The sequence below is a fragment of the Sapajus apella genome, unplaced genomic scaffold, assembly GCF_009761245.1.
Source record: "Sapajus apella isolate SASKATOON/1434 unplaced genomic scaffold, GSC_monkey_1.0 scaffold33, whole genome shotgun sequence".
NCBI lineage: Eukaryota > Metazoa > Chordata > Mammalia > Primates > Cebidae > Sapajus > Sapajus apella.
In genome coordinates, this window is record NW_022436973.1 from 21,903,284 (window position 1) to 21,917,701 (window position 14,418).

The 14,418-nt window shown below is 46.9% G+C and overlaps 1 protein-coding gene across 1 annotated transcript in view; it reads right to left on the minus strand.

Annotated features, from left to right (window-relative positions):
• Positions 1–8,074, minus strand: part of PANK2 (pantothenate kinase 2) — a 33,499-nt gene extending 25,425 nt beyond the window's left edge. The window contains 2 exon segments of the mRNA XM_032295517.1: positions 7,442–7,957; positions 7,960–8,074. Coding sequence (XP_032151408.1) covers positions 7,442–7,957; positions 7,960–8,074 — 631 coding nt within the window.
• Positions 8,075–14,418: the final 6,344 nt, after the last annotated feature.

Genomic DNA, 14,418 nt, shown 5'->3' on the forward strand with positions numbered 1-14,418 from the left:
AGACATTTTAGATTGCACACACACAAAATTATGGTAAAAAGAATTTTAATATCACAGCTAATAAGGTGGATCAAATAAACACAAATAGAACTCTTTAAAAACAAAAAACAAACAAAAAAAAAAAACAGCTGGGCGGGCAGCTAATGCCTGTAATTTACCCAGCACTTTGGAAGGCCAAGGTGGGTGGATCCTTTGAGGTCAGGAGTTCGAAACCAGCCTTGCCAACATGATGAAACCCCATCTCTACAAAAAATAAAAAAGACAAAAACTATTAGCTAGGCACGGTGGTGCATACCTGTAGTCTCAGGCACTCAGGAGGCTGAGGCAGGAGAATCGCTGAACAACCAGGAGGCAGAGGTTGTAGTGAGCCAAGATCACACCATTGCACTCCAGCCTGGGCGACAACGAGACTGTGTGCCACAACAAACCAAAAAAAAAAACAAAAAAAAAAACTATGCAACCAAATATTCCTTTAAAAACCCATAAACCAGGCCAGGCGCAGTGACTTACACCTGTAATCCCAACACTTTGGGAGGCCGAGGCGGGCGGATCATGAGGTCAAGAGATCGAGACCAACCTGGCCAACATGGTGAAACCCCACCTCTACTAAAAATACAAAGATTAGCTGGGCATGGTGGCACACGCCTGTAGTCCCAGCTACTAGGGAGGCTGAGGCAGGAGAACTGCTTGAACCCGGGAGGCGGAGGTTGCAATGAGCTGAGATTGCGCCACTGCACTCCAGCCTGGTGCCTGGCGACAGAGCAAGACTCTGTCTCAAAAAAACAAAAACAAAAACAAAACAAAAACCCACAAACCGTTCACAAAAATTAACTAACTGCACTAGCTTAAAGAACTTCAAATTCCAAAGAACAAATCACATTCACTTACTGCAAAACCTCAAAATTAGAAATTAATCCAACAAAGAAATAAATCTACTTGAAAAATTTTAAACCATCTATTAACTCTGGGATTAAAAAGGAAATCGAAACAAAATTTATGTTTAAATGAATGACAGTGGGAATACAATACATACTGACACCAATAGGATATACCCAAATTAGTATTTAAACGGAAATATCTAGCTTTAAACATTTATTAAATATACTCAATAAGTAAGCCTAAAGGTGCAGTGGCTCATCCCTATAACCCCAGCGCTTCGAGAGACTGAGACAGATGGATCACCTGAGGTCAGGGGTTCCAGACCAGCCTGGCCAACATGGCAAAACCCCATCTCTACTAAAAATACAAAAATTAGCAAGGCGTGGTGACACATGCCTGTAATCCCAGCTACTCAGGAAGCTGAGGCAGGAGAATCACTTGAACCCAGGAGGTAAAGGCTGCAGTGAGCCAAGACTGTGCCACTGCAGATATGCCACCCCACTCCAGCCTGGGCAACAGAAAGAGACTCCATCTCAAATAAATACATACATACATACATACATAAAGATGTACAGTAAGATTAACAAGACCATAGCCAAAGGGATTCTTTTCAGTAATGCCACAACAGCGTTTACATTAGAAATTCCAATTAGTAAGATTAAAAAAAAAAAAATGGTTATCTCAATACATTCCAAAAAATAAAATCCAATATAACCAATGAATTTCTTTTTTTTGAGATGGAGTCTGGCCCAGTTGCCACGCTAGAGTGCAGTGGCGTGATCTTGGCTCACTGCAACCTCTACCTCCCAGGTCAAGCAATTCTCCTGCCTCTGCCTCCCCAGTAGCTGGGACTACAGTCTCATATCACCACGCCCAGCTAGTTTTTTTATATTTTTAGTAGCGATGGGGTTTCACCATGTTGACCAAGCTGCTCTTGAACTCCTAACCTCAACTAATCTGCCTGCCTCAGCCTCCTAAAGTGTTGGGATTACAGGCGTGAGCCATCATACCCAGGCTTTTTTTTTTTTTTTTTTTTGAGAGACAGAGTCTCACTCTGTCATCCAGGCTAAAGTGGTACAAACACCAGGCTCAGGCTCACTGCAGCCTCAACCTCCCTGGATCAAGTGATCCTCCCAAGTAGCTGGGGACTACTGGTGCAGGTCACCACACCCATCTAATTTTTTTAGAGATGGGGTTTCACCATGTTGCCCAGGCTGGTCTCAAACTCCTGAGCTCAAGCAATCCACCCGCCTCAGCCTTCCAAAGTGCTGAGACTACAGGTGTGAGCTAACACACCCAGCCTAGAGCTCTTGTTATATCATCACATCCTCACATCGCACTGCTAAGAGAAGGCCCCCACTTCTAGTTAGTGAGTCCTAGCCATTAATTTTCAGATATTTCAGTCTATTCACAGCCCTTAACATGTTTCCTGATATTAAGACCTCCAAGGTACTCAGTCTAGACAATCTATACTTGACCTGCATATTTCACAACTGCAAAGTACAAGGTCCTGTCATAGGTCTGAACAACTGAAATGCTTTAAGAGTGTGAAAAGACAAAACTTCCTCTGCTCTCACACTACAATGATTAACACAGAAAACTTCTGTGAGCCCACACACAAGCAACCAATTCTGCAGCAGACACCAGCTGGGTGTCCTGCAATGCAATTCCAACACTATCTACCTGGAGATAGCATCATATCCCACAGGTTGAGAGCTAAGTCCCAAAAGACTGCTCCTCTATCACACCTCTGCCAGACACCAGATGCCAGACTGGGCCTCCAGAACTTCTGATTAACTGGCTTCATGTTGGTGTTCCCACAACCCCTCTTTGGTTTGAATTAACTTGCTAGACTGGCTCACAGAACCCAGAAACACATTTCCTGGTTTATTGTAAGCCTATTTCAAATGATTCAAGAGGAAGAGACGCATAGTATAAGATATGGAGAAGGGACATCCAACTTCTGTGCTCTTGGGCACTGCACCCACCAGGACCTCATTTGGCTATCCAGAATTCTCCAAACCCTGTCCTCTTGGGTTTTTAATGGAGGCTTCATTAGCAGGTATAGTTGATCAAATCACTGGCCATGGCGATCAACTTAACCTTCAAGCCTCCTTCCCTACCCAGAGGCTAGGAAGGGGGAAAATCCCAACCCTCTAATCCTGTCTTGGTCTTTCCATGACCAAGGTCCCTAGAGACTTCCAGCCATAAGTTAACTCCTTATAGCACACAAAAAGACACCACTGTGGAGTTTCTAAGGATTTTGGGAGTTGTATGCCAGGAAATGGGGAGAAGACCAATATATGTATTTCACAACATCACACTTTCCAATGGGAAATACATTGTTCATAAACATGTGCTCTATTTTCTAACATTATGAACTACAATTTTACCAGCCCACACATGGTTAATAACATCGCAAATGCATGTCTAGGCTGTTCGAGGAAGCAATATCTTGGCCTCACATTAAAAGATGTACTTTACTGCCAGGCACGGTGGCTCAAGCCTGTAATCCCAGCACTTTGGGAGGCCGAGGCAGGTGGATCACGAGGTCAAGAGATCGAGACCATCCTGGTCAACACAGTGAAACCCCGTCTCTACTAAAAATACAAAACATTAGCTGGGTATGGTGGCGCGTGCCTGTAATTCCAGCTACTCAGGAGGTTGAGGCAGGAGAATTGCCTGAACCCGGGAGGCGGAGGTTGCGGTGAGCCAAGATCGCGCCATTGCACTCCAGCCTGGGTAGCAAGAGTGAAACTCCGCCTCAAAAAAAAAAAGATGTACCTTATTAATTTATTCTTATTTCCAAAATAGTTTTAAACTCAGAAACTAGATACGGTGGCTCATGCCTGTAATCCCAGCACTTTGGGAGGCCAAAGCAGGTAGGATCATGAGGTTAAGAGATCAAGACCATCCTGGCCAACATGGTGAGACCCCATCTCTACTAAAAATACAAAAATTAGCTGGGCATGGTGGCACATGGCTGTAGTCCCAGCTACTTGGGAGGCTGAGGCAGGAGAATTGCTTGAACCCCGGAGGTAGAGGTTGCAGTGAACCGAGATAGTACCACGGTTCTCCAGCCTGGTCAACAGAGCAAGAAAAAAAAAAGACCACATATTGTTAAATCAGCAGATTCAACAACAAATTCTACATTCAGGAAATATAAACACACAAAATGTAATAGACTACTAAAAAACTGAGATGGCTTTCACTTTTAGAAAGCAAACTTTAAGCCACAATTTAGAAAAGGAAGTTTTTATATCCTAGTCAGCCTCACTTGAACAGTGCCTGAAGATAAAGATACCCCAAATTATGAACCTGAGAAAAGCTCACAATGTTACAAACTTAAGTCCAAAAAACATCACTGCTCTGTTAATTAAAATAGTCATTCTTTTCATTGGCTGATAAGATGCTCTACAATAGCCTAGTCTATCTTCCTCCTTTTTTTTTTTTGACACGTTTTAGGCAAAAAAAAAAAAAAAAGGAGACAGGGTCTCCCTCTGTTGCCTAGGCTCAAGCGCAGTGGCATGAACATAGCTTAGTGCAACCTCAATCTTCAGGTGTCAAGCAATCCTCCTGTCCCAGCCTCCCAAGTAGCTGGGACTATAACCCTGTGCCATCACACCCAGCTAATTTGTTTATTACTTATTTATTCATTTGAGATGGAGTCTCACCCTGTCACCCAGGCTGGAGTGCAGTGACACGATCTCGGCTCACTGCAAATTTCGCCTCCTGGGTTTTAGTGATTCTCCTGCCTCAACCTCCTGAGTAGCTGAGATTACAGGCGTGCACTACCATATCCGGCTAATTTTTGCATTTTTAGTAGAGACAGAGTTTCACCAGGTTGGCCAGGCTGGTCTCAAACTCCTGACCTCAAGTGATCTGCCACCTCTACCTCCCAAAATGCTAGGATTACATGTGTCAGCCACCACACTTGGCCTTTTTATTTTTGTAGAGACAAGGTCTGGCTATGCTGCCAAAGCTGGTCTTGAACTCCTGGCCTGAAGTGATCCACCCGCCTCGGCCTCCCAAAGTGCTGGGATTACAGGTGTGAGCCACCACGCCCGGCAATTTTTCTATTTTTAGTAGAGACGGGGTTTCACCATGTTGGCCAGGTTGGTCTCTGGTCTCGAACTCCTGACCTCAGGTGATCCACCCACCTTGGCCTACCAAAGGGCTGCAATTATAGGCGTGAGCCACTGTGCCCAGCCTGCTTCTCCATCTAATAGGGCAACCCTAGATAGTACAGAAGGAACAAATGGAAGGAAAATCAGCATCCTGTTTATTCCTTTAGCAGGTCTCATTACCCAAGAGGTGGGTTTTCACGATTCATCAGTCAGAGAAGGCAATGAAGGGAATCACAACAAACATCAGACACCAAAACAAAATATAAACCCTATAGCATGAATATGTGTCTACTTAGTTCCCCAAAAAGAAGTTACAAAACTGCTTTAATATAATTCTCCCCACGCAGTGTAAACCAGTTTTTCGCAGTGTGGTCTTTGAGTCACCTGTATCTGAACATAAGGAGCTTAACTGGGCCCACCAAATCTGCAGTTTTACCAGGTCATTCTCATGCTCAGTATTTGGAAGTACTTCCCACAGTAGCTAAAAATTTTCGCCTCAAGCAAGTGAATCTTGAACACAAAAGATCAAACTTATGCTTGGTCTTAGAAGGAAGAAACAATTAATAGAACATAAATAATTCAGTAAAGCACAGTGGTCCACAGCAAAAGCTATGAAGCTAGAAATCCTGAGTTTACATTTCTATTTCGCAACGCACTAGCCATTTGACACTGGGCAAATGTGACCCAGTTTTCTCATCTGTATAATAGAATACTACCACCTACCTCAGAGCCATGAGACTAACAAGTTATCAAAGCTCTTAAAAGGCTGCCAGGCCAGGCACAATGACTCACATCTATACTCTTGGCACTTTGGGAGACCGAGGTGGGAAGATCACTTGAGACCAGGAGGAGTTCAAGACCAGCCTGGGCAACATAACAAGATCCCATCTCTATTAAAAAAAATTTAAAAATAAAAAATCAGCCTGGCATAGTGGCACCTGCCTTTAGTCCCAGCTATGCAGGAGGCTGAAGCAGGAGGATAGCTTGAGCCCAGAAGGTTAAGGCCACAATGAGCCATGATCATGCCACTGCACTCCAGCATGGGCAACAGAACAAGACGCTGTCTCAAACTAAAAAAACAAACAAAAAACAAACCAAAAAAACCCTTGTGGCTAATGGCTGTGATTCTCATTTGCTGAATCTTTGGAATTTACATCCATTTCCAATGATGTAATACAAAACCATGAAGGATCTCATATTTTGCATTGCTTCAAACTCAGGTTCTTCTCAAGTAAAACAAAACTAGGTGACTGACTTTGAAAATGGCACAGGTTAAGAATCTGTTTCCCAAATCTGTTGCAAGAAGATGGAAAAACACAAAAGAATTGAAAACTCCCAAACTTTTCACAGCAAAATAGAACTGCGATTAATCATCCATATTAGAGAAAATTCAAAAAAGCAATTGGGTGATTGGGCAAAGGTACAAGACTATCCAATAAAGACCTCACACACATCTTGCCATTTTCCCTCCCTCTCACAATCTGCATTTACACAAGTCAATTTCCTGAAATAGGAATCTGGCAACATCCACCAAAAAGTCCAACCATATGTAAAATGGCATCACACTGTAAAGCTCATATTACAGTATCAGGACAATTGATGCTTTTAACAGTAGCAATGGCTGCCAGGCAGCGGTCCTGAATTGAAGACCTGTAAAAGGGAGGAAATAACACAACACAGAAAAAGAAACCTGATAATAAAATAGAGAAACGGATTCTCTGGGAAGAGCGTACACAACTCCCAAGGCAAAATTCAGAAAAATGTTGTTTTCCCTCAAAACAAAGAGCCTTAATGGCCAGAATGCCAGAGTTCTGAATCGTGAGTACCCTCAAACAGAAATAAGGAAAACGGGGAGGATATGTGGGTGAGAGATGACCCGGATTATCATGGGAAGAACAGCAGCCAAAGCTTAGAGGTACACGGAATACAGTTTCAGGCCTGGTGCAACTCAGGGGGCAGCTAACCATTTTCCAGTAAGCCCGAAATTGAAGAATAAAAGGGACTTAAAGCATTAGAGAGCAGCTCTTTGGCAACCCACGGAAGACAGACATTGGGGATTCAAAGGATCTGGGGGGAGGGGAGGTGGAAATGAGTCAAAAGCAGCCTTCTCGAAGATAAAAATCATGTGATGCTGGGGAAAAGAATGCCCGAGGAGCTAAGATAAGGGAGCACGGGTCCTGAGAAAAAGCCCACCACTTCAACAAGCGGGAAGGGTAGACCAATGGGCGCGGGTCCCCCAAAGGTGCTGTTTTCGGGGGACCCGAGGCCTCCGAGCCGGGTGTCAAGCCACGCACCAACGAGAGACCACAGTACAGGGACAGTGTCCGCGCGCGGGAAAAACTGCGGCCAGGCCGGAAGGGGGTAGGGCAGGGCAGGGCAGGGCGGGCCGGAAGGGGGGCAGGGCGGGCCTGGAGAGCGCCCCACGGGACACTTACGCGGCCGCTTTTTCCTCAGGCTTTCGACGCGCTGACGGGTGACCGCCGTGGGGCCGCTGTAGGAGCCCAGCCGGTCCCGCCTCGCGCCCTCCGCCGAGGCCCCGACCGCGGGCACCGACGCGCTGCTCGCCCGGCGCCGCAGTGGCTCCCGCCGCCGCCCTTCGGGGCCCCCCGCCGCCTGCTCCCCTGCCGACGAGGCGGAGGTGGCGGAGGCGACGGAGGCCCTGCCGTGGCGCTCCATGGGCGCGCCAAGCCGGCCCGCTCCCATCCGCAGCAGCCACCGCTGCCGCCCGAGCCAGCCCCCCAGAGTCTGACTCCTCCTTTCCTCCTCCACGGTAGTCCAGACGGAGCAGAGGCGCGCCCTCGGCCGGCCGCCTCTTCCGTTGCGCCAACGCGCAGGAAGCCAATGCGACGAGGCTGGGGGCGGCCCGAAGGCCTCGCGTCCAATCGGCTCCCTAACTCGAGGAGGATTGACCGTATCTCTGTCCAATCAGAGGCTCCCGTGACGGGGCGGGAGGTGTTGGAGGAGGGGATCCGGGTTCCGCGGAGGAGGAGAAGGCGGTGTAGCCGAAAAGAGAGTGATGGCGGCGCCGCCCAATGGACACGTGGGTGGAAGGGCCCGCGCCTCCTCATCCACCCCGCCATCAGCTACCCCGGTCCATGGGTCTGCCCCCCCGGGCCGCGGAACTCTCCTGGGGCGACCCCGAGTCCCATCCCGCTGCTCCGTGCAGTCCTCGTTGATCGAGCCCTCCTCCAGCTCAGTAGTGCTTCCGCAGCGCCTGGCCGCCGGTTGTCTGCAGACCAACGGGCTTGAATCGCGGCTGACATTAGCCTTTGTCCGTCGGCCTTGTTCCTCAGCTGCCGTGGAGGCCACCAGCCCCTCCCCCAGCATGTTTGGGCTAAGCCGCCTCCTTTCCGCCTGCGTTGGATGGAGACGTTCCTGGTACCAGAAGGAATGAAAGGACTGGGGCTGGTCTCCATGGCAACTGATAGAAAGGTGGGTTATACTGTAAATCCTTCGCCACCCTCCTGTGGCGAAGGAGGGGAAGTGGGAGCCGGCGAGTAGAGTTGGCCTTTTGCGGGAGAGTCTGGAGACCCTTTCTGAGTGATAAACTGGGGGACATAGAAGGATTTGACTGCCACTGTGAAGCCTGGATTTTTTTTTTTTTTTTTTTTTTTTTAGCATCGTCTGCCCTTCTCTTTTGGAGAGAAAACTTGGTCATCTCAAGGCCTGAGACCCTGACCTTTCCAAGCATCCCCACTACCAAAGGCTGCCCAAACCCGGAAAGATCCCACCCCGTTCTGTACTCCCGGGTCACTTCCTCACTCCATCGAGTTTAAGGACTGTGGGCTAATTAAAAGTGCCTCCCTATTAGCCGGGCGTGGTGGCACATGCCTGTAATCCCAGCTACTAAGGAGTCTGAGGCAAGAGAATCTCTTCAACGCGGGAGGTGGAGATTGCAGTAAAAAGGAGTGCTCCGCGGGGAGACTGTAATGCCCCTCGGGCAGTGACCCTTATTTTCTTCCCCTCTCCCGTATGATTGGTTGTACCGGGCTGAACAAAAAGGTTAAGCTTCACTTGTGTTTGTTGAAAAGAATTCCCATGCCCACTCCATGTTAGCTCCCCTCACTGTAGGCCTAGCTCTGGAAATTCCAGCACCTGCAGGAAGCCAACCCAGATGGATCTCAAGAACCAAGAACAGCTGTAGCTACTCTTCTAAATCTCAGTTCCTGACATTGCCTCTCTTTCTGCCTCCTCTCCACACCCCCCAAAAAATGTGATACTCCTTGACCTGAAGGAGCTTCCATCCAAGTCTGTGAGTGCTCATCATTCCTGAAGAATCAAAGTATCATCTTCATCATCCCTTGGCTTGCAAGATGAACTCCAACATCAAAACACTTGAAACAGTAGTATTTTTACAGTTTACCCACTGCCTTTATATCTCACTTAGTCCTTCCAGTAACATTTGGATGATGAGGCAGCTTATCCAGAAGCACAAAGCCTAAAGAATGACAGAGCCTGGACTACTAAGAAATTCAGCTACTGCCAACCTTATGATAACCAAAAGAAGGCACACCAGAAGTTGGAAAGCAGCCTGGACAACGGAGAGAAACCCCCACTTCTACAAAAAAATTTAAAAATTAGTCCAGGCGCAGTGGCTCACACCTGTGATCCCAGCACTTTGGAAGGCTGAAGAGGGCGGATCACTGGAAGTCAGGAGTTCGAGACTAGCCTGACCAACATGGTGAAACCCTGTCTCTACTAAAAATACAAAAATTAGCTGGGTGTGGTGGCACACACCTGTAATCCCAGTTACTCCGGAGGCTGAGGCAGGAGAATAGATTGAACTCGGGAGTCAGAGGTTGCAGTGAGCCACGATTGCACCACTGCACTCAGCCTGGACAACAAAGTGAGACTCAATCTCAAAAAAATAATAATAATAAATTTAAAATTTAAAAATTAGCTGGGTGTGGTGGTGCACATCTGTGGTTCCAGCTACTGGGGAGACTGAGGCAGGAGGCTCCCATGAACCCAAGAGGTTGAGGTCACAGTGAACCATGAGCATTCCAGCCTGTGTGACAGAGTGAGACTGTCAAAAAAAAAAAAGCATAGATTCAGTGAAACTCCAATAAATTACTGAAAGGTTTTTTTCTCTCAAGTACATATGAATCTTCACTCTCTAGTATACTTGTGAACTGGCTGCAAGTCTGTGGCTCTTATTAAAATAATCTAAAATAACCCCATCTTTAAAAATAAATAAAGCCGGGCACGGTGACTCACGCCTGTAATCCTGGCACTTTGGGAGGCTGAGGTGGGTGGATCACCTGAGGTCAGGAGTTCAAGACCAGCCTGGCCATCATGGTGAAACCCCATCTTTAAATAAATAAATAAATAATCTAAAATAACAGGTAAAGTACATACTAAGGGCAACTAGGCAGGATGTTTATAATCCTAAATCAAAAATGCAAATGCCGCCAAGGTGTGGTGGCTCATGCCTATAATCCCAACACTCTGGGATGCTGAGGTGGGTGGATCACTTGAAGTCATCAGTTCAAGACCAGCCTGACCAACATGATGAAATCCCGTCTCTACTAAAAATATAAAAGTTAGCCAGGCATAGTGGCGGGCACCTGTAATCCTAATTAGTCGGGAGGCTGAGGCAGGAGAATTACTTGAACCCAGGAGGCAGAGGGTGCAGTGAGCCAAGATGGCACCACTGCACTCCAGCCTGAGTGACAGAGCCAGACTCCCTCTAGAAAAAAAAAAACCCGCAAAGAGGCTGGGTCTGCTGACTCATGCCTGTAATCCCAGCACTTTGGGATGCCAAGGCAAGAGGATCACTTCAGGCCAGAAGTTCAAGATCAGCAACATAGCAAGACTCCATCTCTACAAAAAAAAAATTTTAAGGCCGGGCGCGGTGGCTCACGCCTGTAATCCCAGCACTTTGGGAGGCCAAGGCGGGTGGATCACGAGGTCAAGAGATCGAGACCATCCTGGTTAACATGGTGAAACCCCGTCTCTACTAAAAATACAAAAAATCAGCTGGGCATGGTGGTGCGTGCCTGTAATCCCAGCTACTCAGGAGGCTGAGGCAGGGGAATTGCCTGAACCCAGGAGGCAGAGGTTGCGGTGAGCCGAGATCGCGCCATTGCACTCCAGCCTGGGTAACAAGAGCGAAACTCCGTCTCAAAAAAAAAAAAAAAAATTTTAATATTAGCCAGGTGTACAGCAGGGTGCAGTGGCTCACATCTGTAATACCAGCACTTGGGGAGGCCGAGGTGGGCAAATCAAGAGGTCAAGAGATCGAGGCCATCCCGGCTAACATGGTGAAACCCCATCTCTACTAAAAAATACAAAATTTAGCTGGGCGTGGTGGTGCGTGCCTGTAATCCCAGCTACTCGGGAAGCTGAGGCAGGAGAATCACTTGAACCTGGGAGGCAGAGGTTGCAATGAGCTGGGATCACACCACTGCACTCCAGCCTGGCAACAAAGACTCTATCTCAAAAATATATATATATATTAGCCAGGTGTGGTGGTGTGCACCTGTAATCCTAGTTAGGAGGCTGAGCCTAGAAGTTTGAGGGTACAGTGAGCTATGATCTCACCTTTACACTCCAGTTGAGCTATAGAACAAGACCATCTCCAAGAAAATTAAGTTGAGCAAACCAGACAAGAAAATACATAGTATATAATTCTATTTATGTTAAGTTCCACATTAAAAGAAGCTGTGGGGAGGTAGAATGATGCTTACTTTTGGGAAAGGGGGAGAGAAAATGAAGACAGCCGAGTGCAGTGGCTCATGTCTGTAATCCCAGCACTTTGGGAGGCTGAGGCAGGCAGATCACTTGAGGCCAGGAGTTCAAAACCAGCCTGGACAACATGGAGAAACCTCATCACTAAAAAAAAAAAAAGAATGAAAATGAAGATGACCAGATAGGCTTCTAAAAAGCTAGTGATATTCTGTTTCTTTGATCTGGGTTGAGGTTACATGTGTGTGTTCACTTTGTAATACGTTATCAAGATATTTTAGGCACTTTTCTGGGTATTCTTTTTTTTAAGATGGCATTTCACGATGATGGCCAGGCTGGTCTTGAACTCCTGACCTCAGGTGATCCACCCACCTCAGCCTCCCAAAGTGCTAGGATTACAGGCGTGAGCCACTGCGCCCGGCTTTTTCTGGGCATTATACTTAAAACTTTTTTTTTTTTTCTGAGATGGAGTCTTGCTCTGTCACCCAGGCTGGAGTGCAGCAGCGCAATCTCGGCTCACTGCAAGGACCTCTGCCTCCCAGGTTCAAACATTTCTGCCTAAGCCTCCCAAATAGCTGGGATTACAAGTGCCTGCCCCACACCCAGCTAATTTTTATATTTTTAGTAGAGACGGGGTTTCACTGTGTTGGCCAGGCTGGTCTCAAATTCCTGACCTTGTGAACTACCTGCCTCGGGCCCCCAAAGTACTGGGATTACAGGTGTGAGCCACCTTGCCTGGCCAAACATTTATTTTTTTAAAAATTGAAAAATTGCTTTGGAGCAAAGTAAGATAAACCCATGATTGATTAGGCTTAGATTTTTTTTTCTTTCCAAAAAGTAAAATGAACATAAGAGGCATTTTTTCTCTGTGGTTTGTTTTTGTTGTTGTTTTTTTTTGAGATGGAGTCTCTTACTCTATCCCCCAGGCTGGAGTATAGTGACGTGATCTCAGCTCGCCGCAACCTCTGCCTCCCAGGTTCAAGCTATTCTCCTGCCTCAGCCTCCCAAGTAGCTGGGACTACAGGCACATACCACCAAGCCTGGCTAATTTTTGTATTTTTAGTAGAGATGGGGATTTCATCATGTTGGCCAGGCTGGTCTTGAACTCCTGACCTCAGGTGATCCGCCCACCTCAGCCTGTTGAAGTACTGGGATTACAGGTATGAACCACCTCACCCAGCCTCTCTGTGGTTATTGTAGTGAGAACTTAATAAGTTCTTTTTTTTGAGACGGAGTTTCGCTCTTGTAACCCAGGCTGGAGTGCAATGGCGTGATCTCGGCTCACCGCAACCTCTGCCTCCTGGGTTCAGGCAATTCTCCTGCCTCAGCCTCCTGAGTAGTTGGGATTACAGGCACGCGCCACCATGCCCAGCTAATGTTTTGTATTTTTAGTAGAGACGGGGTTTCACCATGTTGACCAGGATGGTCTTGATCTGTTGACCTCGTGATCCACCTGCCTCGGCCTCCCAAAGTGCTGGGATGACAGGCTTGAGCCACCGCGCCCAGCTTAATAAGTTCTTTATCACTCCTTGGTTACGTACCCCTAGAGAGAAGCCAACTTTCTGTTTGTATACACCAGAGTAAGTGCAAAAGATACAATAAGCATAGAGCTTCAGAGAAACTAGCCAAATTCTAAAGGAATGACTTACAAATTGAGAGCCATTTCAATGACAGAACATCATACAAAATACTCATCTACCATATGAGGCCTATTGATAGGTAAAAACACCAAAACTTTAAACAGTAATAAATAAAATATGTATTCACATGTTAGACCGTAGGGCTACTGGGAAAAAAAAATATATGTATTAGAATTGATTAGCTGGGTGGTTCTGGCTCAGAATCTTTGAAGAGGTTGCAGTCATCTGAAAGTGTAGTGGGCTGGAGTATCCACTTCCAAGGTGGCTTATTCACATGGCTGGCAAGTTGGTGCTGGCTGTCGGCAGGAGGCCTCAGCTTACAATGTGGGTCTTCATAGGACTATATGAGTGTCCTTTCAACATGGCAGCAGGCTTTCCCTAGAGCTAATGATGAATGAGAAAACAAGGCAGAAATTGCAATGTCTTTTATGACCTTAAAAGACCTTGATGGTTATACTCCATCATTTATGCAATATCCTATTATCACACAGGTCAACCCTATTCAGTGTGGGTTGGTACTACACAAGGACATGAATATCAGGAGGAAGAGAATCTCTGGAGGCCATCTTGGAACCCATAGTCTGCCCTCTGGCCCCTAATGATTCACATCTTCATCTGTTTCTGCTCTCTAAGAGCCAGGGGCAGACTCCCATTGAGTTTTCTTGCAGCTAAAGTAGAGATTATTGGGAGTAAAAAGTAAGTTTTCATCACAAAGCCTGGGTGCAGTGGCTCATGCCTGTAATCCCAGCACTTTGGGAGGCTGAAGCGGGCAGATCACCTGAGGTCAGGAGTTTCAGACAACCCTGGCCGACACGGTGAAACTCCGTCTTCACTAAAAATACAAAAACTGGCTGGGTGTGGTGGCAGGTGCCTGTAATCCCAGCTACTTGGGAGCCTTAGGCAGGAGAATCACTTGAACCCAGAGGTGGAGGTTGCAGTGAGCGAAGATCACCCCACTAAACTTCAGCCTGGGTGACAGAGCAAGACTCCGTCTCAAAAAAAAAAAAAAGGGATATCACAAGATTGTCAGGCACAGAGGCTTAAAGACCAAGTACTTTCTCTCGTCATTGTGCTTCATCAGTGCC